At 41.1% G+C, this 22,854-nt stretch overlaps 1 protein-coding gene across 2 annotated transcripts in view; it reads right to left on the bottom strand.

The window, feature by feature from the left end:
• Nucleotides 1-206: 206 nt before the first annotated feature.
• The window catches only part of doc2b (double C2-like domains, beta), a 148,432-nt gene continuing 125,784 nt past the window's right edge, over nucleotides 207-22,854 (bottom strand). For both annotated transcript variants that reach the window (XM_061056155.1, XM_061056156.1), the window contains 4 exons: nucleotides 9,559-9,716; nucleotides 5,316-5,397; nucleotides 2,376-2,472; nucleotides 207-1,325 (listed from right to left, as the gene is read on the bottom strand). In XM_061056155.1, the coding sequence (XP_060912138.1) occupies nucleotides 1,192-1,325; nucleotides 2,376-2,472; nucleotides 5,316-5,397; nucleotides 9,559-9,716 (471 nt within the window). In that variant the 3' untranslated portion in view covers nucleotides 207-1,191. The remainder of the gene's footprint in view (nucleotides 1,326-2,375; nucleotides 2,473-5,315; nucleotides 5,398-9,558; nucleotides 9,717-22,854) is intronic.

The raw sequence follows: 22,854 nt of genomic DNA, 5'->3' as shown, positions 1-22,854 counted from the left end.
ATGTGGCATTTGTGGCTTTGAATCAAATATTAGGTTTCAGTGTTTGACAAATCATCACATTCTGTTATTTTTTACATTTTACACAGTGTCCCAACTTTTTAGGATATGGGGTTGTAGATCTTAATTCAACTGTGTGTTCATTTTGTTTGAGGTGCCACAGTATTTACATCTCAGGTAGTAAAATACTTATGCTTTAATCTATAACTTCCTGACGTTGTCCAGGTCGAGGTGCATGTGCAATCCGACTTTCAGCTGGCTGTTTCCCGTCAGCCTCTTAGCAACACGTCTGTGAAAAGTCGGGTTTAGCCGATGTGTGAACGAAGCAGGTAAAGTGAGAGAGAGAGAGAGAGAGAGAGTGGAGCGATGACGCATGTCGATGTTATTTGAAGCATACTGAGGCCTTTACTCGTGCAGAGTTTGATAGAAGATCTCATCGCATTACGCTCATCAGAACTCAAAAGACTGGAACTAAAGGAGAGAGATTTCTTCAACAAACTTGCTCGTAGTCAGTGCGTTGTCTAAGGAGCCTCTTACATAGCGGCTGAACAACAACAGGACCTTCACTACTGAACAGTTTTACAATCATGTTAAAGTGCAACCTCGGCAGTAATCGAACGTAAAGAGTAAGTCGACGATGTCTTTATCCCGCTGCTCCTCTGGGACGCTAAATGTTAGCATCGTCGGGCTAAACATGAAAGATGAGATCTATTCTGCATACTTCTGCTACATCCTTTGTTACATTCCTTAGTCTTTAACCAATGAGATGACAGCATGGAGGCTTTCTTTGTGCTGTTTTCGGGGAATGTTGAATCATTGGTAAACAATTTAAATGCTGTGACATGTCTTATCAAAAAAACACACTTAGTGCTCCTTTTATCTTCACTGAATTATGAAGCTGAAAATTCAACACAGAAAACCCAGTGATTTGTTTTGATAGGATTTCTAGCAGCTGTGCAAACCCCTATCGTGTATGTGAAGTGTTGTTGAACAAGAACATAAGATTTCAGAATGAGCCCTGTTGAGAGGAAATGCATTTTCCCAAAGAGGTGGGGGCAGGTCGCTGTGGCCGGCATGACGAGAATCCGGTGAAAGAAGAAGAGCCGGGAGGTTGAGGAAATAAAGGCAGGAGTCCGATCTGGTGCAGCTATAGAGGGGGGGGGGGGGGGCGATGGGCTAACAGAATGAGGGTCTTCAGTCATTTAGTGAACCGGGTAATTCATTGGTCAACGTGTGCCAGCGCTCAATTTTCTTGTCCTTGTTTTTAAGGCAGTCAAACCAGTGTTTGAGCCGCTCTCCGTTTGCATTGATACCCAGAGATACTCCGCCTGAAAGAGAGGCACACAACAGAGAGGATGAGTCATGAGCTGAACATGCAGGAGCTTTACAAGGTCTTGCATTATCACAGAGTCAAAGGATAACAGCAGATCATTACGGTATCTTAGCAACAGCACTAAACAGCTGGAGACAGGTATGACATTGAAGATGGGATGGACAGCAGTTTTCTGAGGAGACGTTCATGAAGATGTTTTTCTGAATTGTGCATAAATCCTCAAAGAAGTTGGATAAATTAATCTCCCCTTCAAGATTCATTCAGTTGTTTTTCATGAAATTTGAAAGTCATTCAAGAGCAGCTATTAACAGGCCCTTAAACTTCACATATTGTGCAAAATACACTTTAGCCTGTTTCTCTAAAACTGTGTGTCCCTAGCCTGTCAAAAAAAAAAACATAAAGAGAAAAGTCCAACCCAAACTGCGAGCCCATTTGTTTCTTTAGTTAGGAAGAGGTTAAGTCTGTAAGGCTACAGTTGTGTCATTGGTCAAAATTCAGTGTCCTGTGAACTGAATGAATTTAGCCGATTATTAACGATTTGCAAATCAAGTCATTGAGCTCATTATAATCAGTCATTATACTGAGGGAACGGAAGAAAATGCTAAAGTGCTTGGGCTGTTAAAAAAGGTTTAGAGGTATTACATGTTTTTTTTCTTGTAACTTTTTGCTTCAGTTGCAACTAAAAATTAAAACAATCTGTTATAAGTTCTTTGAATAATCATTTTCTTTGCTTTATTGTATAAGAAAGGGAGAGCTTAGCCCAGCTAGCCCATTTATACCAGTCGCCCCTGCTACTAACAACAATTTGCATAATTAGGGGCGTGGCTGAGTTCACTAACAGGTGGGAGGTGTTGTAGTTGTTGGGCAGGAGGCTTAAGGTCCGCCCCAAATCTACCTCTTTGTCTGTTTCTAGAGTTATCTAAAGTCAGGTTGAGAAAGCCTTTCCAGTACAGCGACCAGCTTTCACAATATAATGCCTCGTTAGGAGACAATGGGTGATGTCACTGAGGATACGTCCATGTTTTTTACAGTCTGTTGCGCTTACCTATGAAATCGTTGGACTTCCCGATATCGTAGTCCCACACGGTTACCTCCAGTGTCTTTTTGGTGAGGTCTGCATATTTAATGTCGTAACAGAACTCCTGCAGAAAACAGAACGGAAGAAAAATATGTTTTATGTTTAAAATGTTAAAGGTCACATATCATGCAAAATCCACTTCACCATGTTTTTCTAACACTAACATGTGTCTCTAGTCCGACTCAAACCCCCCAATGATGAGAAAAGTCCATCCTCTCCGTCTTTTCCCTGCTCCACTTTTCAGAAAATGTGTGCTCAAACAGGCCGTTTGGAGATTTTCCCTTCATGACATCACAAAGGGCAGTAGCCCCTCCCCCAGGTGGGTGACACTCCCACAGCTAGGTGTTTCTTCTGCCCTCTGAGTCTGCCTTCTCACCGTAAACAATAGGACATGGAGCGAGAAAGCACAAAGTACAGCCAAGCCCTTCCAGAGAGGGGGCGTGGTCAGACACAGCTCATTTACATATTTAAAGGTACAGACACAGAAACAGCCTGTTCTGAGCAGGGCTGAAATAGAGGGGTTTATAGACATGATCAAACACAGGATCAGAGTGGATTTAGAACAAGAAACTTCACACACATGTTTTTAGGAGCTCTGAGACTTATTTACACTGAAGAAGAGGAGGAGGATATGTGACCTTTAAATTTCCAGAACTGGATCTTCCACGCTGCTTTAACACCTCAACATTAAAACATCCCTGCATGGTGTTGGTTTTGCAGAATAACATCATAACCAAACTAAAACGTTTATTGTTTTTGGTTACAGTCGGAAATCTAATGTATGTGGTTCCCTTTCTTATTAACTCAGGACACTCAGGATACAACAAGTGTCAGTACTATTGATTGGAGCCCTGACCAATTAAATTTAAAATACATGCTGGGCTACTTTAAAAGAATGACAGTATAATCAATAGAGTCCACTGTCCAATAAATGAAACAAGCATTTTTTTCTCATATCAATTTGCTCCCTGTGAGGGAGGAGCGTCCGTTCTGCATTTCAATCTGCAGTTCAATCAGGGCTCCTGCTCCACCTTAATGAAATCGATGCCCCGGTACGGAGGAAGAGCCCGTGCGAGGGCATTGTCTTCTGACAGAAAGGTCAAGAGGTGATGGAGGAATATGGATTCAAAAAATGTCAGAGGAAATGTCAAGCTGCGGGCCCTGAGTGTGTCCACTCGTATGCAGGAGGAGACTTCTGAGCCCGGTCGCCGTGCAGCGTGACGCACTGAGAAGAAACACGTTTGGCTTCCTCCTCTAATATATTGCTGGGTCTTTAGAAAATGCATTTCTGATTTCGACAGTTTAATGAGTCTTCTGGTTATACAGAAGGAAATCTGTGAGGCAGAGTCAAAAAAGGATTTATTACGAGTCTTGTTTCCTTCATAGTGAATTTATCAACAGTGTGAAAAAGCCCATTACAGCTCACAATATGCTGTGTTCCCTTTCTCCATTTAGTATATGATACATTTAATTATATGTTTCCACTTGGAGGCCTGCAGCATCATTTGTAAACATAAGCTCAACAATTTGCTGACTTACAGTGTTGGCAAACAGCTGAATATTTACACTTTAGATCGAGGTAAGCTTCCATTAGGAGTCTTGTTTCTTGGCCCTTGATAAATAGTTCAATCTTAACTCTCCGTTTAGCTCTGTTTGGTCTAAAAGCAGTTATTTCTTACTGTTCATCATTACGTCCGACTTAGAGCTGTAACTTATGACCAACACAAAGTGACACCCTGTGCACCAGTTGGACTTAGAGGCTTTATATGTGATGTTTTGATCCAGCAGATTTCGCCCTTGAGCACCAGCATGAAACCAAAACAACTCACGCTGCATTGTTGTGTTAGCATGCTAATGCTAGCTCGTATCTTCACACTGCATGTAAATTTACCTGAAATGAGCGTGATCTAGAAACACAGTTAAGCAGTGAGTACAGTATGTTATTCTTCTTTTCTCTAGTCCCTCAATTAAACAACTTTTATACACGAGGGGAGGAGTCAGCCGGCCGTCCCGGCGATGTAAACAAACTGAAGATAGGACTCTGAAAACTCTGAAAACATCACAGACAGTGGGACTCGGGTGTTACACCCATTGTAGACAGTCATGACTCACAGAGTTATTTTCAGAGGAGATACTTGATTTATATTATATTTAAAAAATCACATATAAAGACTTTAATGTTTATTCGATTTGCACCTGGTTGTAACTTTTTTTTTTTTTTTAAGGTTTATTTTTGGGCTTTTTTATTGCCGTTATTGGAGAGACAGGACAGTGGATAGAGTCAGATATCGGGGAGAGTGAGAGAGGGAGGTGAATGACATGTGGGAAAGGAGCTACAGGTTGGATTTGAACCAGGGCCTCCCGCTTTAAGGACTAGCCTCCATACATGGGAGATGTGCACTAGCCACTAGGCTACCAGGGACTCCTGGGTATAACTTTCACACTGGATGGAACCGGCTTAAGTTAGAAAATCAGACTAGTATCCAAGGTAACCCAAATGGAAAACAGTCACAGCCACAAAACTTTAATGGAAAACTACACAGTAGTGCGTTTTGTTTACAGGATGATCACTGAAAAGGCCTCAAGACGACAGAGAGAGTCATAAGTGAATAGAAATGTATTCAGACAGTCAGCCCATTGAAAGGTTTTATTTCTGATCTTACAAAAGACACCTGAAGTAGTCGACATTTCCTGACATATTTCACCTCCATCAACAGCCTCCGTTGTGCTGCTGCAGTCAGCCAGTGTTGAATTGAGAATAGGGTGCTTCTCTGAAAGCCGTGCCCTCTCTGAAAGGTTTTGCGGGGTTACTCAGGTTATGCTCAGTGCTCGTCAGCAGCATACTGAGGTAAAAGAAAAACTAGGAAGAGAAAAAGATTTCAAATGCAATAAGAAAAAGGATCATACCTCGTTGAACTCAGGATTGAGCGTCTTCTTCTTCACAGCCGTCTTGTGCTTTGACTTTTTGTTCTCGTCGGGCTTCAGGTACCTGCAAGACAGACGAGTCAGAAAGAATGAATACAGGACTCCTGATGTGGCCTGTTTGTGTAGAAACAGCAGGAGAATACTAATTAGCCAAAATGATACTGATGCACTATTCAATCCCCTCAAAGACAATAAAAATCCACCATTCATTGTGTGAAAGCAACATGCTGTACATAGCTCAGCTGTTATTGTGTTGTGTCCTGCAGAGGGCGCTGTGGCATTGTCTTTACTCAACACACAGCTGCAGTGCTTCACACACTAAACATCACATTACATGACTTTATGATCTGATTTTATAGACTCCACCTGTTCTTCTCTCAAAAATCTTTTTTCACTTTATGAAAACATAAAAGCTGCTGTCTCAAAACCTTTCAAAAAATCTGAAACTTATGTCCAATACATGTTGGGTTTGATGTAAACACACCTCAATATATCAACATTTTCTTTACCTTAAATCATTAATTTATGGATTAATGATTTTCCTTTGGTCCAACTTCTCTAATTTGTCTGAGTTTTCAGAGCCTATTTTTCTTGCTGATTCTTGTGTACTTTGTGATTTATAGTCTTCAGGTTGACTGCTTTAAGAATTTTGAATCATTATGAACTAAATTTCCAGTTAATTAGGCACACCAGTTTAAAATAATGCAACAGTTCTGCAATAAATCATACATTAACCGTGTTGAGATTTGATTATATTTCACTTTAAACTGAGTGTTTTTTTTATTTGTACACACCAACTCTTAATAATGGGAGGTGCACAATTTTAGAAACTTCACTAAGTATAATGCAGTAATTCACAAAATGTGGCCAATGGCGCGGGGTTATGACATGGGGGGGTTGCAGCAATGCTAAATTCAATCAATGCACACTGTTTAGCACTGGCAGCAAAGACTTCCAGGTAAACATAAGGCTGACAATGAATCTACACCAGACTTCACAACAATATGAGGAGCCACATCTCATTGCTTGTTCCACATCTTTCCTGTGAGATTGTTTTTTTTTTCTGCTGTCGCCTCAACAAAGACAAAATACAGATGAAAGCTTGACATTGAACATAAACTAAGAGTGACAGTCTCACAGCTGCAGCGTAGCCTTGAGAAGAGCTGTGGCACTAAAGGAACCCATTATTACAGGAAAACAGAGAAATAAAATCCACTTATAGGGCTTCCAATCCGTACACTATAACGTTAAAGGGGACATATTATGAATAATCCACTTGTACAGTGTTTTTGAACATATATCTGGGTAACCTGAGTGTCTACTGACCCACAAAATGTGAAATAAACCCATCCAGTCCTTTGTTTGTGGTCTGCATAAGTCTTACAACACAGAGAAAAATGCTCCGTTTCAAATGTGCTCTCCTTGTGATGTCACAGTGGGATTCTGGTAAAAAAAAAAAAAAATCCCCTCCCCTCCCCTGATATCTCTACGCATGGACTCCACCCCCAGCCTAGATTAAAACTTTTGAGCAGGTCCGCCATATTTATTCTCGCTACAGAGGAGTGATGTCTACTGGGAAAACTCAGGGGGGGGGGGGGGGGGGGGGGTCATTACATTTAAAGAGACACACACACCAAAACGTAGCGTTCTGAGAGAGCTGGTTTATACAGGGTCACAATGCCTCCTCTGGGGCTTGATTCATGTTATATTTTGACCAAAGCACAGCACAGATGTTTCATTTAGACCACAGGGGGACTGTTTGAAAAGGTGGAGGAGGGGGATCATATGTCCTCTTTAAAGTCGGCCGGTTTATTCAGTGGTTGTTTTGTTTTAACTGAGTTTGTTTTGTTTGGATGTACCCATGAACTTGTGACTCAGTTGATGTTGTGCATTATGTGATATAAGTAAAGGTATTTATTTTGGATTTGTTGTGTTGTTTCCAGTGTTTACCAAACCTGTAACATTGTGGTATAGCCTGTGAGCTTTAGCTTGTATTCACTGCCGTCTGAGTCAGCGGGAAAAACAGATTGTTCTGCTGTTCTGGGCGCAGCCTTTTGGTGTTATTGTATAGCCAAGGTGTGTGTGAGAGAGTGTGTGTGTGTGTGTGTGGTAAGCTTGGACTTCTCCTTCATGAATGATGCAAAAGGCCGGTTGTACTTATATTAATCCCTGAGTGTTGTAGTGGATGTTTTGTATCACCTCTGTCCATTTTGCAAAGCTCAGTTTTGCACAATCCAGCTCATTCTGATGCGAATACTTCAGTCCTGCAGGCGATTACAGCAGCTCGTCACATCCTTCTCCCCTCTTATGTGCTAACTGGAGCCACACACACTCCTGAATTTCCCAAGGTAACACAGATACTTAAAGACACTTTAAGTGGGTTATTGCTCACAAACGTATCCCCAGAGGGAACAAGGGCTCAAATTGTTGTTGATGAGGATTTTGCAGCTAACTTAATTGTTGTCAGGTAATGGGACAAGTGATCCCCCCCCCCCCAGGCAAAACACGGTCAGAGCGGAAGTTAAGATGCAGACAATGCATCACAATGGATGTAAATCAATGTGTAATTTGGCACGACTGCGAAACATATATGAGTTCAGCAGCTGTGCAATTAAACCAAACACTCTTCTCGATGTCATTGTAAACGAGGGAAACGTCAATCATTTTCAAGGCTAAAACAAAGGTTTGAAATCAAAGCAACAATGTGTAGGAATTTTGTATGGTGCACTTTGGCGCCCCCTGAAGGCTTCTGCATGCAAGTGCACAATCGTTAGACACACATAGTTATTCTTCTAAGACAACAAGCATTTGTTTACAAGCAGGTGTTGCGAGAAGCTAAACAACCATGTCGACTGACGAGGTTCAGTAATATTTCTAGATTTTGCGCGATTATGACCCCGCAAACGTTGTTAGTCTGTTGTTTAGAAACTATAAAAAGTATGTGCATACATCAAGGCTAAAAAACAAAAAAACAATGCACACAGTATTATACAGCAATCAAAGCGTGGAAAACTTTCTATGTAAGGGCTGGTAGGTAAAGAGGAGAAAATATGACAAGTTATATCTCGTCCTCAGTCACATCATGGGTAATGAAGAGAAAACAGTTTGTGTGTTAGCAGAACATATTTTCATATCCCAAAGCGGGGTCCTGCAGAGAAAGTTTGGGATCCACTGTATACACTAATTAGCTGATTGACAGGATAGTTCTCATTCATTTAAGCAATATAATAATTTTGGATTAAAATTATATTTAATACCTTTATTTTTTTTTTAAATGAACATACGACCCTGAATTACAAAGTTAGAAGGTTGCTATGGATTCAGATTTTGGGGTCTTTTTTTGTCCAACAATTGACACAAAGGATAAATCTGCAGTTCAGGTGACCGCTGTGGTTTGAAGAATCAAAAAGCAATTCGATGGACAGGAGGAGAAACAATGCTTGTCTTGTCATTATGACAGAGTATACATTTCCTTTATCGCCTCTCACATCAGCTTTTCAGTAAATCTATTATCTGAGTGTCCTTCAAGCTTCAGGAAGATTTTCTCAACCTCAAACTGTTGGAAAAAAATTGTTGCCAGCCCTCCTCCTCCCGAATCGAGTCGGGGCTTTTGTTCTCAAGGTGTGCACGGCGGAGTAGGAAATTAATTGCACTTTCATTGCTCAGCCAGATGAAAGACTTGGGAAATGTTCAGGTGTGATGAATAGGACTCTCCTTCAAATTGCAGCCCTGCGGATGGCCTCTTGTGCCGTGTGTTTGATAATCACAGGTAGTCTGCCTCCTTTCAGCTAAAACAGCAGCACAGCCAGCTAATCCATTACAGCACGTGTACAGTGTGTTTTACATCGTCTAAGAATAGCACGGGCTTTATTCAGGAGAATCATTTGTCAAGAGGAACAGAAGTAATCACCCGTCATCATACACGTTAGTGCCGAGCCCCCCTGGAGTCAGCTGAGAAAGAAGAGCCATGTGTAAATAAATCTGAACTCACTTTTTTACAAATCTGTGCTCGCTATTTCAAATCCTTTCCCACAGATTCATAATCCATGCATGCTGATTTTTGATCTTGATTTTAAAAACTGTAAAACACAACACACAAGGATCCCAAATAAAACAAAAACAGAAAGCGCTGTTGTTTGTAAAAGTAGTACTTTAAATTTGTATCAGTAGCTTTACTAAAATTCCTCTTTGTGTGTTTGTTTTGCAGGTATGTGCGCATACTGACGTTTTGACGTAGGGGTCAGAGAAGCCGTTGGCGTCCATGGCGGCGAGGTGAGCACAGCGTATGATGCCAACGACCAGGCAGGACTTCAGGGTGTTGTACTTGAGAGAAATCATGATGCGTCCTCGCTCCTCCAGCGACTTGTCTTCTGTCTTGTTGACCTGCAGTGGTTAAAATGACAGAATTAGAAATACTAGCTGCTTTTTGTCATGAAGTTTTTCCAAATACAGTAATTTGAGGATAGAGTGGATTCCAGCTGGGGTTCCGCCTTTTGTGCCAAGCAACATTGGCAACTGATGTTTCTTTTTTCTGGCATCCATATTATTTGGGACATAACCAATGCTTCAGTTAAAGAAAAATGCTATTAATCCATGTAGACAAAAAATCGTCACCTGGAAATGTTCCTGAACTGTTAACCAGGTTTATAGAGTGGGATCGTTTCCAGCAATACATTTTTTTTTAATCCCTCTTTTTAAATTTAGTGAAAGTAAGTCGATATTCTAAAAAGTCTTCAGTGGCTGAATCACTCACTTCCAGACAGTTGTGTGTCCTGAAAATCAGCCAAACACTGATTGGCTGATTGATGTAATCTCCGCTGTAGATGGAGAGTTAATAGCCTCATCAAAATTAATTTACCATGTTCTTCAGAGACACGCTAAACATCTGAGCTGACACATGACCTGTGTGTATGTTTTAAATTTCAAACACCACATCGGCGCCTCCTCGCTGATGAGCACAACGTCAACAGGAGCATCAAAAACCTTCAGGCAAATTAATTCAAACGTTTTGTCAGTTTGGGTGATTTGTGATTTAATGGGGTGTGTCAAAGGCTCAATTAAAAACCCAATTTTAGTGCATGGTCCCATAAGGGGAACACATTCTGAAACTGTCAGCTTCCTCGGAAAGCTGCTGCAGCTGAATCAGTTGTGTCAGATGACCTCCAGCTAAGTGACACCATTAGTAATTGTTTTTGCTTCATAACTTGTACAAAGCTGCATGCAGTTAAACCAAGACAAGAGAAATGGGCACAAGAGAGCATTTATGCCTTCAAAACTCGTGTGACGCTGCACCCTTTCTCATTCACAATGGAAGACAACCATTAAGCCAATGTAGCTTTGCCATTAAAAACAGGTTCACTAGAAACCATATCTGGATTGTTTGAACGATTGTGTGGGAGCCATAATGTGTATTTGACCTCTGTTGATGATTTATGTTTCACTTCTTTAAGGGGTTTGATATCATTTCTGGTCATTGGCAGAGGGACGTGGTTTCTACTTATTTTACCTGTTCGGTTGCTTGGCGGGAAGCAGACAATGAGGGTGAATATTTTCTGTTTACTGTCACCGCCATCGTAAATTATCATAATTTTGGACTCATGTTTAGAATCATTTTGTCACTTCATAAATCAGCCAAACGTATCTGGACTCTGATTTAATTTTTTTATACTTGTAAGTCAGAGTTACAGGCCCACTAAGTCTCTGTGTGGTATTTTTCCAAAGATGGCCGCCAAAAACATATTCACCAGTTAAAGGCTTTATTTGTGATTTTTCACACTTAAATATAATATAAATCAAGTATCTCCTCTGAAAATAACTCTGAGTCATGACTGTCTACAATGGGCGTAACACCCGAGTCCCACTGTCTGTGATGTTTTCAGAGTTTTCAGAGTCCTATCTTCACTTTGTTTACATCGTCGGGACGGCCGGCTGACTCCTCCCCTCGTGTATAAAAGTTGTTTAATTGAGGGACTAGAGAAAAGAAGAATAACATACTGTACTCACTGATTAACTGTGTTTCTAGATCACGCTCATTTCAGGTAAATTTACATGCAGTGTTACGATATGAGCGTAATAAAGATCGCTAGCATTAGCATGCTAACACAACAATGCACCGCAAGTTGTTTTGGTTTCATGCTGGTGCTCAAGGGCGACATCTGCTGGATCAAAAAATCGCATATAAAGCCTTTAAGTCAGCTTTTAGTTGAAGAACGTCAGATATCAATTTCAGCTAATCCTTAAAACCTTGAGACAAGATCTAATTATTCCTGCTTGATACCAGCAATCTGATCGATCATCAATCAATCAGTACATTTTTTTAAATTGTTAACTAATCAAAATTATTATATACTTTACCCCCTCCATGGATGATTTTAAAGCTGCTCATATATTAGGGTTTTTGAAGTCTGTTGATTATCTGTTGATAGCCCTAACCTGCAGCCTAAAGACAGAAGCCCATTACCCTTGCCATAAACCAATCACCTGATCAGCATCAACCAATCAACTGAGTAAGAGAACTGACTAACTGGTTGTCGACTAAGTGATTGAATTGCTGTCCATTCACCATTCCATTCAAGTGCTTTGTCGAAGCCAAATTCCTGCCAAAACCGACCATCTGATCGGCCATCATGTCAATCTGGTCAGTTCTTACTGTCAAATGAATAAAGGATAGATTGATTGATTCAGTCTTTAGTTCTAAACTTTAACCTTAAGAACCTAGCCCTCCGAGGAACAAAATCTGCCATTCACCAGTTAATCAAGTCAGACTGTAGATTGAACAACTGATGTCTGTCTGGTTGATCAATCGAATTGGCCAAGCTGCTCATTCATCAGTTCATGCAGTGATATTTTGGAGATCTCTGAGCATGTCTTTGTATACCTCCAGCCTTGACAGTTCAGCCAATTATCCCTGCCTGAACTGATTATCTGATCAACCCTTCATCAATCAAGTCAGTTCCTCTGGTGCGCTGGTTGTCTCAGTTGTTAGAGCAGGCATGCCACATACAGAAGCATATTCCTCTATGTGCGCTGACTCCTGGCCCGTGAGCATTCGGTGCATGTCATCCCAACTCTCTCTCTTTCCAACATTTCTCGTCCTTGTTCAGCTGTCCCATTTAGTTAAGGCAACCACCACCTCCCCAAAAATACTGTAAATTAAGCCACTTCTGGCTGTACAATGACTACATGATTGTTGGGTTTGAGTCAATATTTAATAGACTTGTTGATATTAAGGCCTGTAGTTCTACGATCAACCTTGAGACCCAACCTCATTAACTACTCTTGAAGCCAACCAAATAATCAGCCAATCATCAATCAATCAAGTCAGATCTCACTGTAGACTCAGTGACTGGTGTGTGTCTGCTTAATCAATTGATTAAGTCAATCTGCCCATCCATCAGTTCAGACTGAAGATCCTTTTGGCCTGCCTTCCTACTTCTGGCCTCAAGAGTCAAGTCAATTTCCTAATGCCAAAAGCCAACCATTCATACGCCGCAGACGGAGCAGAGGGGAGCAACCTGAGGTTAGGTGTCTTGCCCAAGGACACATCAACATGTGGCTGCAGCAGCTGGAGATCAAACCCCTGACCTTCTGGTTGAGAGATGACCGGCTTTACCAACTGAGCTAACCCTTCATTGATCAAGTAAATTTGTATTCTAAAATAACAAAAAATCATGGGATGTTTGGTTGTATAAACTATTTAGAAAATTGCCCAATTATTACGGTTTGAACTTTTCCTTAAGCCTTGACACTGACAAATTAAAATAACAGCTGGCTTCAACCAATTAAATGATCAGCCATTCATCAATCAATTGAGTCATTTCTGACTGTAAACTGGATAACTGATGGTGATCTGGTTGATTAATTGATTAGGTAAAGCTGCTCATTCATCAGTTCATGATTGGATATTTTGAAGACCATTGGGCCTGCTTTCCAAGCCCTAGTCTTAAAATTCAAGCCACTGTCGTAATATCTAACCATCTGCTCAATCTTATATCATGTCCTATACATGTCCTGTAAATGGGTTTAATGATGGGTTGGCTGGTTAGCTGCTCACTCATGAGTTTATCCAGTAAAATGTTGAGGATCTTTTGGCCTGTTGATCTACCTTCAACCTTGAGACCAAACCCCATAAAACATTCATGAAACAAACACAATCAATCAATCAATCAAGCCAGCTTGTACTGGAGACGTTTTAAGAAGTAAAGTGATTGATTGGGTTGGTTGGTTGGTTGAATGATCAAGTAGATGCTCAGTCACCATTTCCTCCATGATGTTTTGGAGATCTTTAGGTGTGTAGCTCTTTCATTACCCCTGCTATAGAGACCAACCAACTGACTGGTGCTGAATGACTGAATAGATGCCCATTCATCTGTGATTGTTTAAAGATCTTCAGGCTTAAGGCACTACCTCCAGCCTCGAAACCCCTAAGACCACTCATATAATCAGTCACCCATGAATAAATCAAGTCAGTTCGCTCTGTAAACTGAGTAACAAAGCATCTGATCAACCATCAATTATCAAACCAATCAACTGATTTCCCATTTTAAAACTCATTGATATATTGGTTAAACAATCAGATACACACTCACTCGACATTTTAAGATCTCCATGTTGGCAGTTCCACCTCCAGCCTTAGGACTGAATGTCTCTGATGTATTGATCAATGTAATAATTACATTTTTATGGTCTGTTGTTTTATTCATGTTGAACTTTATGCTTCTGTCTCATCCAGGACTCCCTTGTAAAAGAGATATTGTATCTCAATGGGAATAATCTTGGTAAAATAAATAAACAATAAAATAAACAACTAAAGGACCTGCGCCAATTTTCCCTTCCGTAAACAAACCATCTTGTCATGTATAATCAATCAAACCAGTGAGTGCTTATGTTAAAGCTAACGGCCCCGACCTACAGGATTGAGACCAAAGCCAAATATCCCTGCCAAACACCAAGCAACTAAGCAGCCATCAATCATTCATACCATTGACTGTGTATTAGCATGTACAGCCTGTCTCTGTCCCCTCTGACTCCAAAAAGTTAAGCCAAAAAGATAATTAATACAAATATGCACAAAGGGAAGGGAACTGGCTGGTGGAACGTCGGAAGTGGAAGCTTGGATGTCTTGGTCTCGGTTAGCGTGGTCTTGACTACAACACCAGTTGAGCCATTGATAGATCATGTTCAAGGTTAGTCTTGCTGTTCTACCTCCAGCCTTCAGGCCCGAACCAGCCGTCCATCAGTTCATTGAGTCCTTTCTCGGCTGAATGGTAACAACTGTCTGACTAATAACTGACTGATTTACTGATGGTTTGGTTGACCAGTTGACCAGGCTCATTCATCAGTACGCTCAGGTATATTGTGAAGATATTTAGGAATGCAGTTCTACTAAATTTAAGTCTGTCGCCTCTGCCTTAAAGTCTTTATATGCGATTTTTCACACTTAAATATAATATAAATCAAGTTTATCTTCTGAAAATAACTCTGTGAGTCATGACTGTCTACAATGGGTGTAACACCCGAGTCCCACTGTCTGTGATGTTTTCAGAGTTTTCAGAGTCCTATCTTCACTTTGTTTACATTGCCCGGACGGCCGGCTGACTCCTCCCCTCGTGTATAAAAGTTGTTTAATTGAGGGACTAGAGAAAAGAAGAATAACATACTGTACTCACTGCTTAACTGTGTTTCTAGATCACGCTCATTTCAGGTAAATTTACATGCAGTGTGAAGATACGAGCAGAATAAAGATCGCTAGCATTAGCATGCTAACACAACAATGCACCGCAAGTTGTTTTGGTTTCTTTCTGGTGCTCAAGGGTGACATCTGCTGGATCAAAAAAGCATATAAAGCCTTTAACCAACCTTTCAGATTGGATCTTCAGGCCTTGCTTAATGGTAAGTGGCAGTTACCAGGCATTCTTCATACTTTTCTAATATCAGGGTGGTTGTCTTTATCGATTTCTTCCAGGAATTTCCAGAAAACTTTGAGCTCTCCTGGGAGAAAATGCATACTTGAGTGTGTGACTTTAACAGAAAAGCAGCCAAAGCCCCTAAAGAGCTGCTGTATCTGAGCTTTCATTTATTTTGAACTGCTATGCCCAGTGACTTAGAAATGTAATTTAACAGACACATTTCCACACTGGCTGATTGCATGACTATCCACTGGGCTTTCCCTTACATCAGCATTTATTCTTCACCACATATTTAGTATAAGACCATCCATATCAGCAGAGTAAAATGCGCAGAGGCTTAACAACTTCAAGCTTATCAAGAGCTTCTTGAAAGTGCGTGGACGGGTGGAAATATGGACATTGGGACTGAGAGTTCTTTCGATTGGATTCCTACCCTTTTCATATTTGATATTCATTATTTTTTTTTCTGTCTCATTCAGATTCTCCTTCTCCTTGACAATCTTACACTTTCTTCACTCCAAGGCTAAGCCCGTAGAGTTCAAACTTAAGGACATGTAGTTTTGTAAGAGCAGTGGAAGGTACTTTATTTCTCTGATTAAACTATCACTATTATCATTAAACGACATGACGTCAAAAAGACCACTAATTAAGTGAATACAGGTTTCTGTTGAACTGAATGTTATAGCCCACAAGTCTAAAGCTCCTGTGATGAGATTTTAACTGGTTATGGAACAGACTTAAATTAATATTAAAGACGTCTTTATGACCTAAAACAGCAAAAATTTACAATTTTGATTCTGTTATTTATTGCCTCAATCCACTTCAGGGGTAGGTGTCTGAAAAAGTGAGTTAAATTTTTCCAGCATAAAGATTGATGATAAATGAAACATTTGACTGCCAAAAGACAGCAGGAGGAATTGCTTGTTAAAAGCCAGATATAAACTGGTACAGGACAAATCAGCAAAGAGATCAAAGTTACCGTTGTGGCCACAGGGGGCGCCAAAAGCAACACAAACCAAAAGTTTCTCACAGGAGCTTTAAGGTTTTTAAATGTCTGACTTTGATTCCCACCACTGGTTCTGCCACTAACAATGTGAAAGACAGCAATCATATCACTATCAGCTGACATCCCCATCAGATCTGACTCTGACGACTGATCTAAATATCCGATCTCTACCGCCTTGCTCTCTGTGTTATATGATGGCTTAAGCTTATTTCTGACTGTGTTACATTTGTCCATATGTCATGTGCTTCAAGTAGATACACAGTGGGAGAAGTAAAAAGTAAGCCATTGGTTTGAGTAAATGGATTTACTTTAATAACTGGGTTACAAGATGGCAAAAAATGAATTATTAATTGAGATCCCCCCCAACCCCCCCAGTTTCCTTTGGTTTCTCCTGCTGGCCTCATTTTATTGGTCTAGTTGAGTTTCATATTTTACTGAACATCCAGGTGACAGTTTGCACGCCATAATTGTTTTTACAGACTTTGTGAAAGCCAAAGAAATGACATATCCATAGTTTAAAAGAATAATACTTAACTACATAAAACAAAAGCCAACTGACATTTTTATGGGTTTGTTGATTTTTGAGTTTTTGGTTTCCCGTCAACCTTTTTTCTGGTTAGAAAAAACTAAACATGATGAATAGGGCTTTACAATTACCGGTAATTGCTATTTTATCGTCATTGCCACTTGAAAAGTCTGAATGTGTGGCAATGAATTAAAAAACACTTAGCAATGCATTCTCAGTTAGCCTCTGTTAATTACACCTGTTGGATGGAGATCTGGGTATAATAGTCACACTTTCACACCATTTCTACAATTCTACAATTAATTCAGCAGACGCTTTTTTCCAAAGCCATGTATATCAGACACACAGGGGCTGACAGGAAGTGACCACAGGTGCAGACAGGAAGTAATCGGAGGCAAAGCACAACATCCGACAGCTGTTCTTGAGAGCTCTAATCAACATCAAAACCATCCTAAATATCGTCATTATCAAACAAAACCATCGTCATCATCATCATGAAGGTCGTAGGTGTTCATAAAGAGCTGGGTCTTTGGCTTTTTCATAAAGGTGCAAAGGAACAGATCGAATGGAGTTTGGTAGTTTGTTCCACCACCGGGGGGCGACAGAGGAGAAGAGTCTAGTCAGCGTCTTTTAGAGTTTAGGTAAGGAGGAGACGTTTTTGTCGCTGTTTTGTAAGCGAGCAGCAGAGTTTTAAATTTGATGCACGCAGTAACTGGGAGCTGGTGGAGGGAGAGTGAGAGTCACGTGTGCTCTTTTGAGGTCAGTTGAAGACGAGTCGTGGTGCTGCATTTTGTATCATCTGCAGGGGTTTGATAGTGACCTGCCAGTAGGGAGTTGCAACATTTTGATGCAGTCAAAAGAAACCAAAGCTAGCTATCTGCTACCCTCAGATTTGTCGGGAGGAAAAAAAATATCTTTAGATTTATTTTGGATTCAGGATGGACTTGTTGCAAACACATGTATTGTATAAAACATGAAGAACAACAAGTAGACATAGAAACTGAGTTGTAGCATATATGCACATGCCAACTGGCCAACCAGTATAAATAAAATCTGGCAATGTATGCTATAGCTACAGTTACTCAAAAACACCTCAGGCATGCTTCTATGCATGAATTCTGTTATTTGTAGTGAGTAAAAAAACATCTTGAAAGCACCACATGAACATCCTACATGAATGGAAACTCAATTCTCACTCTTAAAATAATCATGCCCTCATCAGGTCCAAGCTTTTGCAACCTTTGTGCACACACACATTCCCTGCTGAACACCTGAATAAGATTGTGCATCAGCATCCGTCGAAAAAGAAAAGAAAAAGAAACAGGCAGAAAAAGTCTGAGCAGTCCCAGACGTGTCGTGTCCTGTGCTCAACAATCTGTCCAGCGGTGTCCACAGCAGGGTACTAATCAGATCTCCCCGGGGAGCCGACTCGCTCTACATGAATCACAGATGACTTTTACAAGACGTCTCTCTGGACTGGTGGACTTGACAGCATCCATTTCGTCTGGCGTGCCAACATGTTCCAGCCGCCGCCTCGGTTTACTGTCAGGATCCATTTAGCCCCTGTCTCTTCTTCTTCTGCTGTTTATACACGGTATAAGGACATCCCACCTCCCCAACTCGGCCCGGCCCGCTTTAACAAGGAACACTTTTTTAGGAGGTCTGTGACAAAGCAAGAGGCTGACAGGAACACAAGAGCATCAAGACGTAAGGCTGGGCGAGGAAGACCTCAGGATGACGCCTCAGTGGAATCAAGGTCGACTCAACCGACAAGTGCAGACATTTTTACAGCAATCAGCGTCTTCTTCTTCTCTTTCACACGTCCATTAAACCTTTCTTCTCACAACACATTACTTTTTTATGCTGCCATATAAACAACCCTACTCCAACAAATAAACACGTTTACCACTGACAGACTTATCGATTATCATGAAACTTTGAAAAGCTGCGTGTTATGGAGTTTCCTCTCTTTCCTTTTCCCTCTTTTTATCGGTCTGTTCAAACATTAAACCAACATTATAAAAACACTGTTTTTTGCTTCACATTTCCAGCTATTTCTATCGCATAAATCTTGTGTTATTTTGTCCCTTTAGGCTCACCGTAGGTAGGTAAGCAACTGCAGCATCTTCATGAAGTCACAGTGATGGGAAAGATCGACCCGACCGCACCTTTGAATGTCTCACTTCAAATTAAAAACTAAGAAATACAATTAAAAACACATAAATCATATGCACCTACATGTCTTCTTGTCTTCTTTTCCTGCTTCTATGATCCTCCTTCCTCCTTCCCATCCGTCTGCTCAACATTCAAATCGACTTACATAAACAAACACACCGCAGAGCCATAGCGTTCGCTTTACATTTACCAGCTAATTGTACCGTTGCCTTGAGAGGAAACTCAATTAAGATCGGCCTGGAGGATGTCCATTAATTTAATTTAACGCACAGTACAACCGGACACCTCCCGACGTGACTGTCTGAACATTTATTTCTAAATGAATGCAGCTGCAGAGCTGAATAATCTGCCGGAATATACATCAGCCTGACTCACTGTTTTCTGAACTCCACAGGCTGGCAACCAAGCAGCCAACCCCGACACAATAATATGCCAATCGTTTTCGACTGGGTTCCAGGTATCAGGCGAGTCCCTCAGGGGGGTTGCCAAGGAAACAGAGATGTTACCAGGAGAAAAAAAAAGGACAGGTGATATCCCAGGATAAAAGGGGTTCTCCTTTCCGACTTGGTCCAGGGTTGCTGAGCCGGTAATCAATTCCAATTTCTTAACTTACAGTCTGAAGTGGATAAACCTTAATTACCTGCCACAAGTGTTTCCCCTCTTTGCCGGGCTCCTTTAAAAAAAGCCTAATAACACAATGAAAAATCCTGACATGCATGGAGGAGCGCAGGTCTTTTTAGTGCCACATGTCATTAGTGAGGCTCTTTGTAACTTTGTGTGGGAGGCTCAGGATATGAGGCTGGAAGAGGAAGCGGGGAGGGGGGGGGGGGGGGGGGGGGGGGGGGGGCAGAATGCATCTCCTTGCCAACATCCTGGAGGGACCCCTCAGGTCAACACCTCTCAGAGGGAACAGAGGGGCGCTCACTGTTGTGATGATGAAGGTGTCTCTAGGTGTAGACGGCCTTATGCTGAGGACCCCCCCCCCCCCCCCCCAACACCCGACTCACAACTGCTTGTTTTCAACCTGAGAAGGCTGCTAACAAGTCTGCCCACTGAATACTTTTTTGCCTCTGTATCTGAACCCAAAGAAAGTCATAAGAAGAAGATGACATACCGCTTCATCTGATGGATTAAGTCAGAACTACGCTCTTTAAAAGAAGATTTTTTTTTAGAGGGTGGAGTTGGCCTAGTGGTTAGGTCACGCCCCATGTACGGAGGTATAGCCCTCTCAAGCGGGTGGCTGGGGTTCAAGTCCGACCTGTGGCTCCTTTTCCATGTATGTAATTCTCTCTCTATCTCCTGATTTTTCTACTCTATCTACTGTCCTAAAGCCCCAAAAAATAGATTTAAAAAAAAGAAGAATAGAGGAGATTTTTTTTTTTTTTTTACCTATTGGGGATGTTACAGGAAAGTTGAAGGTTTATCAGCTGTGCAACACCTGTGAGTTACATCATGCAGACAAATTGATCTGCACTGGTTCCACAGTTGACATGCATCACTCTCACAATCACCCGACAGACACATCGTACTATTTGTGCTGCGCTCATGCTTTCAGCCCCATCACCTCCCGAGCATCCACCTGTAGGCTTCGACTGGGGGTTTAAAACATTTTCTTTTCTTCACTCTTCAAATTTCTGCAAGTAAAATAAATCCGCCTCCTGCTAAACACAAATGTTCTGCTGCTGCAATTAAATTCAAACCACTCAAATATAATCATGTACCATCCTCTGGGGAGACAAAGATGCCTGTGCATTCACAGTTTCATTTCTTATCGGGGTACATTTTTGCAGTTTACCAAAGTTTACGTCAGGACCTGACCTCCATTATTAACCTCCTGTGCCTCACCTTTAATGGGCCGTAACCTTTCTGTGTGCTCGCTCCAACGATCCAGCACAGCAGTCACATTACTTCTGCTTGCTGAGCTTCCACGGGCAGACTATAAACAACGTCTCTTTAACTCTGCTTTACATGAATTTCAACGAGATGGGCTGCCATTCCAAAAAGTACATAATTAAAACCCAAACCATTTCTCCACAATGTTGACACGCTGAGCTACCAATTAGTGGGCATCACTTACATTGAGACCTTTTCGATTCCTGACTGAGCTGAGGGAGTGGAGGGAAATGTATTTTCCAAAGGGAGGCAGAGCCAAGTTTCATTGGCAAGATTGAGCTGCTGGCCTTCACACTGTTGCAGCCCCTGTTGCCGGTTTGCTCGTTGCCAATGCTTAAAGGCAGACTGAGAGCTGAGGACGGCACACACACATCAACTTTACAGAAGTGCCTGAATGGTCACAGTGGAAGCCAGAAAACAGCTGCCCAGAGTGAGAATATTGAGAATATTAAGAATTGTAGTTCCAGCTCTCAGTTGCATGAGAGCATGTGAGTGAGCTTTGGAGCGTGAGTGTGCATAGAAAGGGGGGGGGGGGGGGGGGTTTGTCGTCATCTCTCATCCCTCTATTCCATTAAAAACTCAATTTGAAGTGGGCTGAATGAGTTGATTAAAAGGCATCAATTTGGAAGACAGGTTCTAGACTTTAGTCAACACTGAGTAATAGTTTTTTTGTTTTTTCTTTATATTTCAACATGTGACTGATCCACTCCACAGGTTTTACTGTCTCATGTTTTTTGATGAGCTGGAGGAGCCAGTCAAAATGCTCCTCCGTCAGCCTAAAAAAAAAAACCCCATCAGTAAGAGACACTCAGGAAGGTGCTCCGGTGATTAAATGGCTCGTGCTTTATTCTCTCCAGCAGCACAGCAAACATCATCCTGTGTGCAGACAGAACGTCTTATCCTCCACTTCAGGAGTAGGCAGAGGAGAAAAGCTTTCAGCCCCTCCGAGCTCGCTCGCGGTCATATCGGTTTGCCTTGAAGCTATTTCTGTGTGAAAAATAGCCAAACTTGTGCTTTTATTCCTCTCAGCTTCTTGGTCGAGACGTACGACAGGGAGGTGCAAAGAAAATGGCCACAGAAGCCAAACTGAGACAGAACAGACATCCCCCTAAAAATAAATAAAGTTATGGAGTTTGACACAAACATCAGCTCTGCGGTGACTCTAAAAGGTCTGACGCTCCACAGCTACAGAAACACTCCTTTTCTCACAGAGAGCAGGTGGAAGATAAGAGTTTAAGAGCTTATTTACTGATGCCAGAGGCTGTCCATCCACTGTTTGCTTTAGGGAAAAAAAAAGGATTTCAAAGGATTCAGCCAGACACATCATGCAAACCAGTCGGAGAGGAGTGTTCCTTATTCAGCTGAAGGATGAAAATACCAGCGAGTTATCAATCTGCACCGAAAATACCATAATTTCAGGCGTCTGCAGAACCGCTTTTTAAAGACTACGACTTGGATCAAACAAAGACATCACATTCAACCAAGAAGCTGGGCGAGGTCCTGTCTGAATTTAAATTTCTTCTTTTGTTATTTAAACATGAAACGTCACTTAATTCAAATATCTCACACCGAGAAAACAAACACTGGACTTTTAACTGGGAAAACCAGGATTTGAGTTCCACGTCCAGATAAATATCAACGTTGATTTCCTTTCACTTTCACTTGTTAAATCACTCACACCCTCACTGTGAATATACATATATATATATATATATATTATTTAATTTAAATTATCAATATACGCACACTTATTTATGTAAATACTGTAATTGACATCTTAATTGAGTCATCTGTCACAAAACTGCATTTTACTTATCATGTTACTTCAGCATCTTTTGCACTGTTTCATGTTTAGTCATGTAAATATTAATCTTTTCTTATTCTGTTTATTGTTGATATTTAATGTTGTACCTGTACATAAGAGAGGACAGATCACAGAAGTTAAATTCCTTGTGTGTGTAAACATATCTGGACAATAAATCTGATTCTGATTCTGATGTAAGTTCATTTATT

Source organism: Labrus mixtus, chromosome 14, assembly GCF_963584025.1.
Source record: "Labrus mixtus chromosome 14, fLabMix1.1, whole genome shotgun sequence".
Classification (NCBI taxonomy): Eukaryota; Metazoa; Chordata; class Actinopteri; order Labriformes; family Labridae; genus Labrus; species Labrus mixtus.
The sequence above is the reverse complement of the archived record's forward strand: the minus strand, read 5'-3'. Positions and strand labels throughout refer to the sequence as shown.